Below are 17,176 nucleotides of genomic sequence, written 5' to 3'. Positions count from 1 at the left end.
TGCATAATTATTGAATAAAAAGTGTTTCCTCTATTTTTAACGTTGCTAGAGTATAATTCAAGTTTCTATATTTTGCCAATTTATATTTGGGTAATATCATTCCTGATCAACAATTTTCCCTTCCTATGATTGTGTTGCTTAGAAAAAAGGGACTACACACAATATGGTCTTTAGGACCTTTTCCAGAAGACTGCATTCTTTTATGATGTCTAAAAATACTACTGATCCTATGACAACATTAGCACAAGTGTTTCAGTGCCCAGGGATCTCAGGGTCCCCTGGGATGGTTTTTGTAAAAAGATTCATTGTTCTTCATTTGGCATCTGGACAGTTGAAGACATTTGCTTCTCAGATTCTTGGCCTGATTTGAATCAAATGTGCATGGAGAGATTTGCTTCACCAAATGTGTTATGGTATTTTCATGGAATTGTACAAAGATCACCAAGGAGCCCTGCAGCTCTAGGCTTTGGTTTCTCATTTGCAAAATGAAAGGTTTGGACTTGATAATTTCTAAAACCCTTTATATCCAACAGTGTATGATGTCTTAGATGATTTTTCCTGTCTCCTCTTGCTGGACACCTGTCTCATCTTTCCAGGTGCTTTTGTTTGTATGTTTCTTTCCTTAGGTCATCTTCCTGAGAGAAGGGCGCTGAGGTGCTATACAAGATGTTTGTGCTTCATGAATCCCAGAAGCTGCAGATTCTCTATGAATCCCTGGAAAAGAGCATCCCTGAGTCCTTGAAGGTGAGAGAGTAGGGAGAAATCTGGGAGAGAGGGGTGGGAATATAGTGTGGGAATACAGATTCAGGGCTCAGAACCTTCCTGGGCAGAAGGAAAAACAAGTCTAAAGTCAGATTCTTTCTGCAAGGATGATCTTAATACCCATACCTAAACACATACTTTACTCCTCCTTCTTCTTTTTAAAACATGGTTTGAATCTATTCTATTCCTATTTCTAGTGGAATTCCTTATCTGCTCCAGGCTATTGCAATATTTGCCTTTCTACAATATTACTAACTTACCTACACTTGGTAACCAGAGTCATCTATCTGACACAAATATGATCATACAACTCCCTTGTTTTAAACTTTCAGTAGCAGTCCATGTCCAAGGCACAAAAGTCCACACTCCTTAATTCTGAGGTTTATCACAAAATGTTCCAGCCTCTTCTGCTTCATCTCCCAACAATGTCTCTTCCATATACCACATGCTAAATCACTGAGCCTTCACAGCTCAGCAGGGATGATACAATCTACCACAACTTCAAACACTAACACATGCTTTTTCTCTCACCTGGAATTGCCTTTCTTCTCTATTTTGCCAGGAAAAGACTTTACTTATCCCTGAAGACCGATTTCAAATATTACTTCCTCTATATGTTTCTTACTACCCCTAGAGAGGTAGTGACTTTCTTCCTTGAGACCCCACACAACCATATGCATGCATCTATCAGAACATGTGTCCTATTATGATCAAACTATATACTTCTCCATCCTTGTAAACTTGAAGGCAGTGGCCGTATCATGCTCACCTTTGAATTTTCCACATTTGACACAAATCTGACACATAATAGGTGCCAAAAATGGTATAGTATGAAAAGAAAAAAAATGGTGTGAATTTTTAAAAAATGAATGAATTAATGAATGTCAGAGGAGCTATTTCCTAACGATTCAGTGATTCACTTAGATTTTTGTGGACCCTTCCTGGGCTTTTTTGCAGCATACTTCCCAATGGATAGTTCAGTGAGCCATCCTGAAAGCACTAAATTGATCCTGTCAAGTTCTCCTGACTCCTGGCTTTATTTCCCATATCACCTGTAAGACCCTACCTCAAAGAAAAACTTCATCTCCTCCTATTTTGATCTGTTGCTTTTGTAGGTATATGGTGCTGTTTTCAACATTAAAAATAAAAACCCATTCAACATGGAGGTGCTGGTGGATGCCTGGCCAGATTATCAGATAGTCATTACTCGGCCTCAGAGAGAGGTGAGATCACTAGTTACTGAATACCAAACCAGTCATGCTGAGGATGTTCTCTGAGTAGAAATGAGGAACTGAAGCTGGAGGCTGAGGATAAGAGCCTTGGCACCCGTGGTCCGTATAGATTTTGGGAGGACTGCTTGGATGGGGAGAGGAAGGCAGTGAAATAAGGCATGGGCAGAAACCAAATTGCCAGTAATCCAGGGCTTATAAATACTGTCAGGATCTCATCTGGTCTATTTTATTTTATTTTTTATTTAGAGTGAGTGAGCACAGGGGAGAGGGGCAGAGGGGGAGAGAGAGAGAGAGAGAGAGAGAGAGGGAGAGAGATCTTAAGCAGGCTCCACACTCATGGAGGAGCCGGACTTGGGGGTTGATCCCACAAAGCATGAGATCATGACCTGAACTGAACTCAAGAGTTGGTCGCTCAACCAACTGAGCCATGCAGGTGCCCCTGGTCAATTCTTTTCCATTGAAATTCTAATCACAGGCATATACCTCAACATAGGTATTTGTGGCTGGAAATGGTTAGGGAATGTTTCACTTTCCCTGGGTCTGATGAACATAATCCGATACCATTTGAATCAGTACTGGTTTTGAGATCTAAATCTGCCAAGTGTCTAGCTGTGTGACCTTGGGAAGACTGCTGCTTTCTTCACTATAAAAAGTGCAGTTGACAAAAATTACTATTCAGAGGATTGTTAAACTATAGATAAATTATGTATAGTTGACCCTTGAACAATGCAGACATCAGGGACACCAGCCCCTGAACAGTCAGAAATCTGCATATAATTCTTGACTTCCTCCAAAACTTAACTACTAATAACCTACCATTGACCAGAAGAAGCCTTACTGATAACATGGTCTATTAACATATATTTTGTATATTACATGTATTATATATTGTATTGTTATAATAAAGTAAGCTAGAAAAAATAAAATGTCATTACAATCATATAGAAAATACATTTACTGTATTTTAAACAAATTTGCTTGAAAGTGGACCCTCAGTTCAAACCCGTACTGTAGAGCCAATTGTGTATTTAATAAAAACGTCTTTCCCATCTTTCAGATTTGGGGAGTGTAAGTATTGAATCCCCTCCATCCCAGAGTAGGGATATTTTAACCCCTCCTCCCACACTTCTCTATTTACATAGTTATCAGGAGAATTAGAACACAACCTCACTTGTAACAACCCCCAGAGAAGTATCAGCTGCAGATGAGTAGGAATGCCAGGCAGTGGAGACTGGGCCTTCCCCTCCAGCTGCTGCTGTGAACCAGGGGGCCCTGAGGGCTTTTTCTAAACAAACTGAGGGCTTATGGGGGGGAGGAGAGGAGGGTGATGGTCATGGAGGAGGGCACTTGTGGGGATAAGCACTGGGTGTTATATGGAAACCAACTTGACAATAAACTATTTAAAAAAATTAAAAAGTCCTCTCTGTTCACTTGTACTTCAAGAGCCAGTTACCACACCAGCACCAGAGTGCTGAGTTAGAATTAGCCTAGGCATGGCTTCCTCACAGAGCCACAGTCTGACCCCAACCTCGTTCCCTATATTTCTCTCCATAAGGTAGATATCCTCTCTCTCTTTTAGACCCTTAACACACCCTATTGCTGGTGCACCTTCCATCCCAGGCAAGAGAGGTCCTTAAGCACTGTCCCTATCACTGTCAAGAGTGATTTATTTCTCAAAGGATTCCAAGGCCATTTTCTGTCTACACTTCTGGGAAAAACATAGGGTATCAAACATTTGAGTCTGCAGCACTCCAGGCATATGCAAGAACATTTTGTAAATTGTACTGCTATGTAAATAAGGTTGATATTTGTTGTATCAGGAGATGAAGGACGAACTGGATCATTATACCAACACTTACCAAATCTTCACCAAAGCTCCTGACAAGTTAGAGGAAGTCCTGGCATGCCCCCAGGTTATCAATTGGGACCAAGCCTTCCAGATCCAAGGTAACTGATCTGAGTTAAAAAGCCAAGACCTATGGTTCATTCACAGATGTGGAAGCGGGCAGACAGTGCCTGTTTTTCTCCCCTCTCCAGGTTGCCAAGAGAACTTGCGGGAGGCAATAAGAAAGATTTCAGTTTCAAAATCAGTGCAGGTGGATTACACAAAGACCACACTCATTATGACACAAATGCCAATGGAAACCAGTGATGACCAGGTGGATGTGATGGAGTCATTTAAAATGCCCAAAGTGGATGACAATACCGAGTGAGATTTTAACTTTTGCTTCCCAAATTCCTGATAAGAAATCATGCAGTTACCATAAGGGCCAGACCTGGCAATGCAAGATTTGAGACTAAATTATGGGGCTCACAGTTGTAGGGGTAGAGGAAGGGAACTGTATTAGCTGAGGTTTGCTGAGCATGGGCCAGGTCTTCATGAGATGAGGTCCTTTCCATATATAATTCACTTAGAGCCCTCCTGGGAGAGTGTTGGACATCATGGTGATATTAAAGAATCTTTATTAAGATTATTTTCAATTTCTTGCAAAAACACTACATTCTAGGGGCATGTGGGTGGCTCAGTAGGTTAAACATTGGACTTTGGCTCAGGTCATGATCTCATGGTTTGTGGGTTCAAGCCCAGTGTCAGGCTTTGTGCTGAAAGCTTGGAGCCTAGAGCCTGCTTCAGATTCTGTGCTTGCTTCTCTCTGCCCCTCCCCCACTAATGCTCACTCTCTCTCTCTCTCTCTCAAAAATAATAAATAAACATTAAAAAATACAATATTCTATACCAAGTATACAAGTATTCAAAGAAAAAAGTGAAAGTTTTCCCACTTAGATCCCCACAATCTTTCTTTCAGGTGTAAATATTCTTTTTTTTTCTAAGTTTATTTATTTATTTTGAGAGAGAGAGAGCAAGGCAAGGGCAGAGAGAGAATCCCAAGCAGGCTCTGCACTGTCAGTGCAAAGCCCAACGTGGGACTTGAATTCATGAACCGTGAGATCATGACCTGAGCCAAAGTTGGATGCTTGACTGACTGAGCCACCCAGGTGCTCCCAGGTGTAAATATTCTTAACGTTAGTGTGTATGCTTTTAGTACTCGGTGTGTATGAATTTTTGTTGTTTTCCTTTTCTTTTGTTTTTACAACAGGTGCACTTACTGTACTACAACTTTTTTCATTCAGATATGTTATATAACCCTTTCATGTAAGCTCGTACAGGTATCTTCATGTACTTTGGCAGCTGCATAGATTTCCATAAGAGGGAGATGCACAATTATGTAATCCCATATTAGCACACTTTTTATTTCTCTCCAGTTCTTCCTAATAACAGAAATTCTACAAGAAATGTCGTCGTAAACAGATCATAGCACAAGTTTTATAAATATTTCTAAAAGATGAATCCTGGAACTGAAATAGTTAGGTAAAATAATATATATATTAAATGGAAGATATTTTCAAATTGGATTTTAAGACTTTGATAAATTTATTTGTTTATTTAAAAAGAATTTTAACATTTATTCATTTTTGAGAGACAGAGACAGAGAGTAAGCAGGGCAGGGGCAGAGAGAGAGAGAGGGAGACACAGAATCTGAAGCAGGCTCCAGGCTCCGAGCTGTCAGCACAGAGCCCAGTGCGGAGCTTGAACACACAAACTTGAGAGATGACCTGAGCTGAAATCGAACGCTTAACCGACTGAGCCACCCAGAATTCAAAATACATGTTTCACACATGCATCTTCAAACAAAATTCAGGGCTGCTCTGGTGTATCTATAGCCTTCTTTTAAGACATATGCTTATTTTCTTCTTCCTTGGGATATATGGTTACTTTTTTGAGATGTTCTGTGTTATATGATGCTAATTCTCTGTTATGAAATGTATCATAAAGTACATAGGGTGCTGGCACTCTTAATTATTTGGGAACATTTTGGAGCAGACAAAGAATTAGTAGTTTTTTGTCCACCTGTTTCCTCTTCTAGGCTATAGGGTTCTCAAGGAAAGGATTGGTGTCATATTCATTTTTTACACTCCTGGTGTTTTGTAAATGTTGGTTGAGTAAATGCTCATTTTTTTCTTGACAGGAAAGAGAACTTTCAGAACATCTTCTTAGATCCTTCCCATGCAGCGCTTGTGAATGAGCAGTGGACATTTGGGAAAAATGATAGGAGCTTGAAATACATTGAACGCTGCCTCCAGAATTTTCCAGGATTCGGTGTGCTGGGTCCAGAGGGGTGCCTTATCTCTTGGGTTGTAATGGAACAGTCCTGTGAGATGAGAATGGGTTACACTGTCCCCAAATACCGAAATCATGGCTATATGAAGAAAATCGGTATTCACCTTATGAAGTATTTTATTCAGAAAAAAATGCCATTTTATTTTCATGTGTCAGAATATAAAGAATACCATCAGGCACCGAGGGATATGACGTTTAAGGTTGCTCCTTGTGGTTGGCATCAGTGGAAATGCACTCCTGAGAAATATTGTTGATTAGTGCCATTTTTCATTGCAAGCCTTCCTCATCAGTGAAAAAATATATATTAGTTCACACACATCCTGATGATTTATATTAGCACAAAAATATCCCATTATTTTGGGTCCATGCATTACTTAGCCCACCCTGTATAACATTTTTGTCCTCCTCCATATTACAGGGAACTAGAAGCTTGAACTTTCGGTGTTATGTTTTTCTTTTATGGTGACAGACATCTCAGAATTAAAATCATCCAGTGTCAATCATTAGTGCCAAGATAAACCTATCAAAGCAACATTTTCCTCTTTGAAGTCTTCTTTCATGAAAGACTACAACTATCTCATGCTTCTATGTTTAAGAATAAAAGGTCTGTTTTGAGACGTGTCTCCTCTGGTATTTTCCCCTTCCTCTGACAAAGTTTTTCAAAGGACCCTTCAAAAGCCCTCAGCTTTTGATCCTGGGTGCCCTCTCAAGAGTTTTGAGATATTCNGGAGGGCACTTGTGGGGATGAGCACTGAGTGTTATGTGGAAACTAATTTGACAATAAACTATTTGTAAAATAAAATAAAATAAAATAAAATTTAAAAAAAACTTAAAAAAAAAAGAGTTTTGAGATATTCTACTGAATTAAGTTATGTGGCCATCAGTGAATGTTTGGTTTTCTGATTAGCTTTTTATCACAAGGGGCTGGGTAGGTTGACTTGCGTGTCTTAACTTCATATTTCCAATATGAATTTTCCATCCTGTATTGGTTTCTTATTGTTGTTGTGAAATCAAAGTGTCAGCAAGGTCAGCACCTTCTGGAGTTTGGAGGGGAGAATCCATTTTCTGGCCTTTTCCAGCGTAGAGAAGCTGCCCTCATGCCTTGGGTGTGGTTCGGCATCCCTTTGCTCCCACTGCTTTCCCCCACACCCTTTATCTCTTTCCATGTCCCTCTTACAAGGACACTTGTCATTACACTCACAACCCACTTGGGAAAGTCAGGAATAGTCTTCCCATCTCAAGATCTTTATGTGATCACACCAGCAAAGTCCTTATTATAATGCAGTTTAACATTCGAAGCTCCTAGGCATTAGTACCTGGATATCATTGGGGGTCATTATCCAGTCGACCACATATGAGTGTCAGGTTTATGTATCTCTATGAGCAAAGTCACCACATACTTTCAGAACTCATATGTTCTCAGTCTGAGACTGACTAGCATTTGTATATCTTAGGTCTATGTTCATGGGAGAGAAAACTTCCCCTGGCTTAAACCCTGTGTTTATAAAAAAATTCTATCAACTATGATTCAGAGGTCAAGACCATGGATAAACACTGATATTCAGGGCCCATTCGTGTAAGGGATTTGGGGAAGAAGGCACCACAGATAATGTTTACTTAAATCTAAATAAAATAGAGTCAACATCTTCATCTTTAAAATGCCCTTAGTGCTTGAAAATAGACGCCCACCTTGGTTGGTAAATAAGTGCTAGAGTAACACTTTAACAATAGACAAAGCCTTAATAGCTCTGTGACTCCATGAGCATTCTCTGAGCAGAGACAGGCTTCCAGCCCCCTACCTATACACTAAGGTAACAACTTAGGAATTCAGATTTCTTCTGGACACCACTTTTTCTGCTTTAATTTACACTTCAGGACTGACCGGGGCCTTCCTTGTGATCGATCTCTCTGGCAGCCGCAACTCTTCTTGGCTATAGAACAGGAAGTAGCAAGCTCTTCTTCAAGACAGTGTCAAAGGAATCAGAGACACAATGAAATGAGGGAGACATGTCACATGCTAATAATAGCTTATATCTAGATTGTACTTAACAGGTCCTAGGCTGCCTTCTAAGTGCTTGGCACCCCTTAACTCATTTAGAGCTCACAACTCCCCCAAGAGGCAAGCATGGTTACTGCAGAAGAGAAAAGCAGGGGGCGCCTGGGTGGCTCAATTGGTTAAGTGCATGCTCTTGGTTTTGGCTCAGGTCATGATCTCATGTTTCATGTGATCAAGCCCCGCATTGGGCTCTGTACTGACAGCATGGAGCTCGCTTGGGATTCTCTCTCTTTCCCTCTCTTACTCTGCCCCCCCTTCTCTCTCTCTCTCTCTCAAAATAGATACAAAATTTTTTTAATTAAAAATTTTTAAAGGGGCGCCTGGGTGGCTTAGTCGGTTAAGCGTCCGACTTTCGCTTAGGTCATGATCTCGCGGTTCGTGGGTTCGAGCCCCACGTCGGGCTCTGTGCTGACTGCCAGCTCAGAGCCTGGAGCCTGTTTCAGTCTGTGACTCCCTCTCTCTCTGATCCTCCCCTGCTCACACTGTCTCTCTCTCTCTCCTAGAAATAAATAAAACATTAAAAAAAATTAAAAAAAATTTTTTTAAAAAGGAAGAAAAAAACCACACTAGAGAGTGTTATATCTTTGTCTAAGGCCCAGGCCTCCCAACTAATAAGTAGCCAATCCAGGAACTGAATTCAGTTTGTATGGTTCCCATGCTGATACACTTTTTAAAAAATGTTTTTTATTTACTTTTGAGAGAGAGAGAGAGAGAGAGAGAGAGACAGCATGAGTAGGGGAGGGTCAGAGACAGAGGGAGACACAGAATCCGAAGACAGGCTCCAGGCTCTGAGCTGTCAGCACAAAGCCCAACATGGGGCTCGACCCCACAAACCATGAGATCATGACCTGAGCCAAGGTCAGACGCTCAACCGACTGAGCCACCCAGGTGCCCCCCACACTGATACTCTTAACCTCTGGGCTATCACCTATGACAAATGGCTAATGCTTACTAAACACTGACAAGTAAGCTGACATATGGATTCCTGTCCACTGTCTGTTTCCTTATCTGTAATTGGAAACAATGCAGTGGCCTTAAATATAGTTACAATATTAACCATCATCACTACCTACACCAGAATTTTTCATCTCCAGCATGAGCTCTGGACCCATTAAACAATAACATCCCATTTCCTTGTCCCCCAGCTCCTGCTAAACTTTATTCTACTTTCAGTCTCTATGAATTTGCCTATTCTAGATAACTCATATAAGTGGGATTGTACATTTGTCCTTCTGTGTCTGGCTGATTTTATTTAACATTGTTCTCAAAGTCTATCCATGGTGTAGCATCCATCAAAATTTCATTCTTTTTGTGCCTATATGATATTCCATTGTGTGTATATACCACATTTTGTTTATCATCCATCTATTGATGGTTATTTATTTGAGTCGTTTACACCTTTTGGCCATTGTGACTCATGGTGCTATGAACATGAGTGTTACAAATTATCTATTTGAATTCCTGCTCTCAGTTCTTTGGGGTATATAACAAATGGCTAAGGCTTAGTAAACACCAACAAATGAGCTGAGCTATGAGTTCATACTAGAAGTGAAATTGCTGGATCTTCAGTAGTTCTGTTTAACTTTACCCCCAGTTTTCTTGAGATATAATGAACTCACAGTGCCATATAAGTTTAGGGTGTATAGAAAATGACTGACTTGCATATATTGTGAAACAATTACCACAATAAGTTTCGTTAACATCCATCATCTCATAGAGACACAAAAAGAAAAAGATAAAGAAAAGGATGTTATTTTTCTTGTGATGAGAAATTTTAGGATTTACTATCTTAACAACTTTCCCCTATTCCATACAGTGGTATTAGCTATAGTTGTGGGAAGAATCTCTATCACAGTTTATGTGGTGACCAAGATCCAAAACCCATGCCCACAGTGAAAATGCCTCATTATTAAAAATCCCCTTGAATGGACAAACCAAGAGTTAAGGACAATTTCGGGAAATTCAACATTACTTGAAAATTAGAAAATAATTAGAGGCAAAGATATTGGAAAGAACAGGCAGCCATGAGGAAAGAGATGATTCTCATGGAAAGAATGGAAGGAATGTGTTTCAAGAGAAGGAAGGAAATGTCTCCCAGAGCTGACTTGGAGACAGCTCTACTGAGGAGAGTTCACGTCAGACCAGTGGGTTTCAGACATATTTACAGGCCTTGAGCTAGTGTTTTAAATCCCTTCTGTGTCTCAATTTTCTCAAATGTGAAGCAGGAAAAAGACTCCTCCAGACGTTGTTTGGTGTACAAATTGCTCAGCACAGTGCCTAGTACATGCCAAGCACTATTATTAGTGCAAATGTTCCAAGTTATTTGTTCCAACCAATATCTGTTGCGTGCCTACTCTGTGCCCAGCAGTGTTTTAGCGTCTTGGGACATAGGAGGGGACATGCTGCCTCCATAGACAGAGCCTTTTCTCTTTAATCTCCTCACATTCATTTTGTTAGAAATCCTGGCTTTGTGACCTAGTGGACAAAGACAGATCTGGGTCCACAGATCCGGAGTGAGGGAAAAGCAACAGCTACTTCACACCTTTCTTGCTCTTTCCCCACCACATACAGGAGATGACATATCATTTAAAGTTCTACACCAACACCTACCACATCTTCATCAGGGCACCCCGGAAAGTCCAGGAAATCTTGGATTCTCACAGGGTCGTCATCTGAAACAAACTTCCAAATGAAGGGTATCCAGACGGATGAAGAAGAGTCCTCCAGCTCTGTCTTGGGGTTGGCTCAAATCGTGGGTTGTGAGTGGATTGCCACCTGCCATAGACTGTAAAGGCTGACAGTGTGTGGAGCTTAAAGTTGAGATACATCTCTAACAAAAAAAATAGGACACGCATTTTAAAGTATGTACACTGCTCACTAAATTGGATGGTAATTTGGCAGAAACATTGATTTGTACACATGAAAATAATAAAGATTATGTCAGTAAGCAGACCAACCATCTGTGGGCCAAGGTTTTAAAAAGTGTATGCTGGGCGTGGCACCTGGGTGGCTCAGTCAATTAAGTGCCCGACTCTTGGTTCAGCTCAGATCATGATCTCACAGATTTGTGGGTTCAAGCCCTGAATCAGGTTCCATGCTGAAAGCAGGGAGCCTGCTTGGGATTCTCTCTCTCCTTCTCCCTCTTTCTGCCCCTATCCTACTTGCTTGTTCTCTCTGTGTGTGTGTGTGTGTCTCTCTCTCTCAAAAAAAAAAAAAAAAAGTGTATGCTAGGAGATGGGAGAAGTTGAGCCTTCCCCTCTTTCCTACTAGTTTTGCTTCACACATTGGCCAGAGGGACCTAATATCCAAAAGCACAAAATGACTGAGAGTATAGGAACTCCAGGGAAAAAAATCAAAATGGACAGATGAAACCAACAAACAACAAAACCTGCCCCAAAGAACATTGAAAGCCATAGTCAGAAGTGACAGCTAGTGAGAAGAGAAGGAACGGGGGAGAGTTGCAGGTGAGCAATTAGTGAAATGCAAACAGCTGGTCCGTACCTCAGTCTGCTGTGATAGCATAATGTCTATAGCTTGCATTCCTAAAACCTAGCACAAAAGGGGGATTTGAGGTAAGTAGGAAACATTTGGAATATGGACATAGTGCACCACGAGGGAATAGACAGAAATTATTTCTGAGAAAGTAGCAGGAGATAGGGAGAGGATGGTTTCCCAGAGGATGAGTTAGGAGAAGAGCACTGAAAGGGGTAATACCAAAGAAGCAGAATTGGACTGGACTTGGTTTTTAAAAGTTTCCAGATAAGCTAAAACTAAACTCTTGGCCCATAAAACAGATGTAGGGCTGTGGGGAGTAAGTTTAGGAATTCCCTGAGCCTGCACTGATGGGGTAATAAGGCAAAAAGAATTATAAAGCCATAGGATGCTCACACTCAAGTTTGGGTAACAAGATTAGGGAAATAAGCATGGAGGGGGCAGGGCAAAGGCCCCAGTATAGAAAGGGTGGGGTCAAGGCCCCCAGGATAGAGAGGGCGGGGCAAAGGCCCCAATGCAAAGGTGTATGTGGTAAACAAGATTAGGGATTCAGGGTGAAAACGCCCCCCAATTTAGTAGTGTATCGGAAAGCTGCTTTCAAAGGAAGGAAGAACCAAATTAGATAATCAGGTAAATAGGCCTATAGTGGAGCTAATTAGCAGAAGAAAAATGCCTGATGACCCTGAGTTTGCATGCTCTATCTGTCTTAATCCCCTAGGCTGGCTAAGATAAATAGACGGGGTGCCTCATGTCTGCCATTAACAACCATCTGTCTGGTGTCAAGATTTTGGTTTATTTTGTTGCAGAAGCTGGTCTGGATCACCTGCCGGAAGAACCAAGAAGCACTCAGAGATCTTGGAAGGGAGGAGGTTTATTTTACACCGGTGGGCTCAGAGGAGAGCATTCTCCCGAGATCTGAGCCCAGAGCATTAGCAGAAGGAACAATTTATAGCCAGTTACTTCCGCATTCCTCATTAATTAGGGACAGATGTTTCCTATTCGTCCTGTTGGCCATTTTACAGCAGATTTTCCCTATCAATTTGACCCAAACACCTCACACCGTATATTTTCAACCCCCCCCCCTTTTCCCACATGCCCATGAGTTAATGTTCACAGATTGATTGTCTCTTTGTGCATGCCCATCACATCTGTAAGCCTTCTGATCTTAATAAAAGCAGAGCAAGGACTCTTATTCGGGGCTCTTGTCTTCTCCCGGACATTAGCCATCTCTCACATTTTAATCCTGCACCCCACTTTCTTGCTAGACGAGAAAGAACTCTAGACTCAGAGTATAAGACATAGGGGCATGTGGGGTGGGGAACAGAGAAGGGTCTGAAATGAATGCCTAGCCTACATTTCTTCTCTTCTTGAAGGTTGGTATGGCAGGGATTAACAGCCAGGATATATGGCAGAATGAGCCAGAATCCAAATGTTCTTTCTTCATCTCTGTATGATGTGGTTCTCATTGGAAAATTTTTCTTTGCAGAGCAAACATGGACTTCAAAATGTCTTTGCTAATGGTCTTCCATGCAGGGATGGTGAATAGTAATTGAAAATTTGGGCAGAATGAATGGAGTCTGCATAATTACTTGTACTGAACCCAGTATTTTCTGTCCTACTGAGAAATACCCATCCTCTGGAGTGTGACAGAACAATCCTAAGAAGGGAGAATGGCTCTTACCCATACAGTATCCACCTTCAGAGCTTCTCAGGGCAAGTCACAGGACACATGGTGAAACACTTNAAGGATGTATGTTAGCCTAACATGCACAATGCCTAATGACGTGTATTAGAAGCTTATGAAAGGGAGAACGGCAAGATGGCAGAGGAGTAGGGAGATCTGTGCATTTCAATTGCACCCATCTCTCAAACAGAGAAGGCCTGAAGTCATAGGACACTGAGCCACAGGAGTTTGGGAAGAGAAAGAGACAGAGTACACTGGGAAGGAAACCTCATAAGTGCGTGAGTGCGAACTAGGAAAGACAAAAGCGGGACGGGACCCAGAGATACGGAGGGAGGGAAGGGACCCCGGCTTGCGTGCAGCTGCGGTAAGTGATGAGCCACAGCGAGCGGCAGTGAGCTGCCGCGAGTGGAGGGAAAAGGAAAGAAAAGCTGAGATTGCTCATAGAACCGTCCCTGGAGAAGAGAAAAACGGCTTGGAAAGAGAGTGGGTTTTCGTTCTGGCTGGGGTGCTAACTTTGAACTAGGTGTCCCTGGTTCCAGAAGGCGCCAGGAAAACCTGAACTATAGCACTCCCGGCACCATGTCTGGCGGTGCCGCTGGCAGTGCACAGCAGTGGCGCGGACTCTGCAGACCTAAAGTTGCTACGTTCGTTCCCCGCACGCGCACTCGGGTTGTATCGCTGCTTAACCCCGGCGAATCTGAGACTGCGACACTTCCCCCACCCCCCATTCAACCCCTGGCAGCAGGGAAGCAGCGACCTGTCGGACTGTTTAGGTTGGTATAAACAAAGACTGTGGGCTGGGACCTGGAAACGAGGCAGAGTGTGGGGCATAGAACTCAGCCCACCTTGGCTACGTACTTAGCACAGGGAGATCGGACCCAAAGGAGTGATTGGCATCGCTTCGTGGAGAACAGACTGGGGCGACGCCATTCTTCTCCCCACAACCATCAAGGCAGGGCCTCAGGGAGCGGCCAGCAGACACAGTGGAGACAAGACCTGCCTACACCAAACCACACCCATCCCTGCCAGAGAGTTGTTTTGTCATTGTTGTTGTAGCTGTTTTTACCTGAGTCTGGGTTTGCGTGTTTGTTGGTTTTGTCTGTGCGTTTGTGTACCTTTGTTCCTTGTGTGGTTGTCTGTTTTCTTTTTCCAGGGCTGCCTCAAGAAACCAGCCAAACTACACATGGTGGGGAGTCCCAAATACCACTACGAGTAGGGAAACAAAATAACCAAATGCTCAACAAGAGAAACCAAGAGACACCTTAAAAAGAACACTTCCTGGACAGACAGGCCCTGAACAGTCAAAGACCCCTCTGTAATACAGCAGAACTCGCAGGGGCAGAGTGTACAACAAGGTTTTAAAATTAACAAGAGATAGAAAGCTACCCAAAATGACGAAACAGAAAAACTCTCCTCCAAAGAAACTCCAGGAAGAAACGACAGCTAAAGAACTGCTCAAAACAGATATAAGCAACATAACTGAACAATAATTTAGAACAATAATCATAAAATTAATCACTGGGCTTGAAAAAAGCATGGAAGACATCAGAGAAACTATTGCTACAAACACCATGGAGGTCAAAAATAGTTATGATGAATTAAAAAATGCTATATATGAGATACATAATAAACTGGAGGCGTCCAATGCACGGATTGAATAGGCAGAAAGGAGAATAAGTGATTTAGAAGACACAATTATAGAAAAAGAGAAAACTGAGAAAAAGAGAGATAAACTGATCCAGGAACATGAAAGAAGAGTTAGAGAGCTCAGTGATACAATCAAACGGAACAATATCTGTATCATAGGAATCCCAGAAGAGAAAGAGAGAGGGAAGGTGCTGAAGGAGTCCTAGAACAAATTATAGCAGACAACTTCCCCAACCTGGGGATGGAAGTAGATGTTGAAATTCAAGAAGCTCAGAGAACTTCCCTCAGACATAACTTGAATTGCTCTTCTGCACGACATATCATAGTGAAACTGGCAAAATATAAGGACAAAGAGAGAATTTTGAAAGCAGCTAGGGAGAAAAGGGCCCTAACTTACAAAGGGAAACCTATCAGAGTGGTGACAGACCTATCTACTGAAACTTGGCAGGCCAGAAAGGAATGGCAGGAGATCTTCAATGTGATGAACAGAAAAAATATGCAGCCAAGAATCCTCTATCCAGCAAGCCTGTCATTCAGAATAGAAGGAGAGATAAAAGTCTTTCCAAATAAACAAAAATTGAAAGAATTCATCACCACTGAACCAGCCCTACAAGAAATCCTGAGGGGGACTCTCTGAGGGAAATGTTGCAAGGAACGCAAGATACTAGAGACACCACCACACGCATGAATCCCACAAAGGACACAATTAGTCTAAACCCACATATTTCAATAACAACACTGAGTGTAAATAGGCTGAATGCTCCAATCAAAAGACATAGGGTAGCAGAATGGATGAAAAAACAAAATCCACCTATTTGCTGTCTACAGGAAACTCATTTTAGACTGGAGGACACCTTCAGATTAAAAGTAAGGGGATGGAGAAATATATATCATGCTACAAGAAGTCAAAAGAAAGCCGGAGTAGCTATACTTATATCAGACAAACTGGGCTTTAAAGTAAAGACAGTAACAAGGGATGAAGGGCATTATATAATAATTACAGGGTCTATCCATCAAGAATAGCTAACAATTATAAATGTCTACGCACTGAATACGGGAGCACCCAAATACATAAAACAATCACAAACAGAAACAATCTTATGGATAAGAATGTGCTAATAGCAGGGGATTTTACTACTCCACTTACACCAATGGATAGATCAACCAGACAGAAAATCACCAAAGAAACAAAAGATTTGAATGATACATTGGACAAGACGGATCTAACAGATATATTTAGAACTCTACATCCTGAGGCCATGGAATTCACTTTCTTCTCAAGTGCACATGGCACATTCTCCAAGATAGATCCCATACTGGGACATAAAGCAGCCCTCAATAAATATAAAAAAACTGAGATCATAACATACACACTTTCAGATCCCAATACTATGAACCTTGAAATCAATCACAGGAAGAAGTCTGGAAAACCTCCAAAAACATGGAGGTTAAAGGACACGCTACTAAAGAATGCTTGGGCCAATCAGGAAATTAGAGAAGAAATTAAAAAATATATGGAAACAAATGAAAATAAAAATAAACAATCCAAACTCCTTGGGATGAGGCAAAGGCAGCCCTAAGAGGAAAGTACATAGCACTCCAGGTCTATTTCAAGGAACTAGAAAACGTGCAAATACAAAATCTAACAGCACACCTAAAGGAACTAGAAGGAGAGCAACAAGATCATCCCAAACCCAGCAGAAGAAGAGAAATAATAAAAATCAGGGCATAAATAAACAATATAGAATCCAAAAAAACAGTTGAACAGATCAATGAAACCAAGAGTTGGTTTTTTGGGGAAAAAAATTGACAAACCTCTAGCCAGACTTCTCAAAAAGAAAAGAGAACCCAAATAGACAAAATCATGAATGAAAATGGATTACAACCAGTCCCTCAGAAATACAAGAAATCATCAGGGAATACTATGAAAAATTATATGCCAACAAACTCGACAACCTAAAAGAAATAGACAAATTCCTAAACACATATTCAGTACCAAAATTCACACGGGAAGAGATAGAAAATCTGAACAGATCCATAACTAGTAAAGAAATTGAATCAGTTATCAAAAATCTGCCAACAAATAAGAGCCCTGGACCAGATGGCTTCCCTGGGAATTCTACCAG

At 41.4% G+C, this 17,176-nt stretch overlaps 1 protein-coding gene across 1 annotated transcript; it reads left to right on the top strand.

The window, feature by feature from the left end:
• Nucleotides 1–666: 666 nt before the first annotated feature.
• Nucleotides 667–6,425, top strand: GLYATL2 (glycine-N-acyltransferase like 2). The gene is made up of 5 exons (XM_077748912.1): nt 667–744; nt 1,878–1,985; nt 3,815–3,941; nt 4,032–4,203; nt 6,020–6,425. Exons 1-5 carry the CDS (start codon nt 667–669, stop codon nt 6,423–6,425), a joined length of 891 nt encoding a protein of 296 aa, XP_077605038.1.
• The last annotated feature ends 10,751 nt before the right edge of the window (nt 6,426–17,176 follow it).

This window comes from Crocuta crocuta, unplaced genomic scaffold (genome assembly GCF_008692635.1).
Source record: "Crocuta crocuta isolate KB4526 unplaced genomic scaffold, BGI_CrCroc_1.0 scaffold323, whole genome shotgun sequence".
Lineage (NCBI taxonomy): Eukaryota > Metazoa > Chordata > Mammalia > Carnivora > Hyaenidae > Crocuta > Crocuta crocuta.
The sequence above is the reverse complement of the archived record's forward strand: the minus strand, read 5'-3'. Positions and strand labels throughout refer to the sequence as shown.

Bases quoted from the DNA above. Each gene is read 5' to 3' on its own strand.
- GLYATL2 (XM_077748912.1), top strand. From the start codon at position 667: ATGTTTGTGCTTCATGAATCCCAGAAGCTGCAGATTCTCTATGAATCC. The intron at 745-1,877 runs GTGAGAGAGTAG...TTGCTTTTGTAG, and splicing joins GCATCCCTGAGTCCTTGAAG to GTATATGGTGCTGTTTTCAA. The intron at 4,204-6,019 runs GTGAGATTTTAA...TTTTCTTGACAG, and splicing joins AAAGTGGATGACAATACCGA to GAAAGAGAACTTTCAGAACA.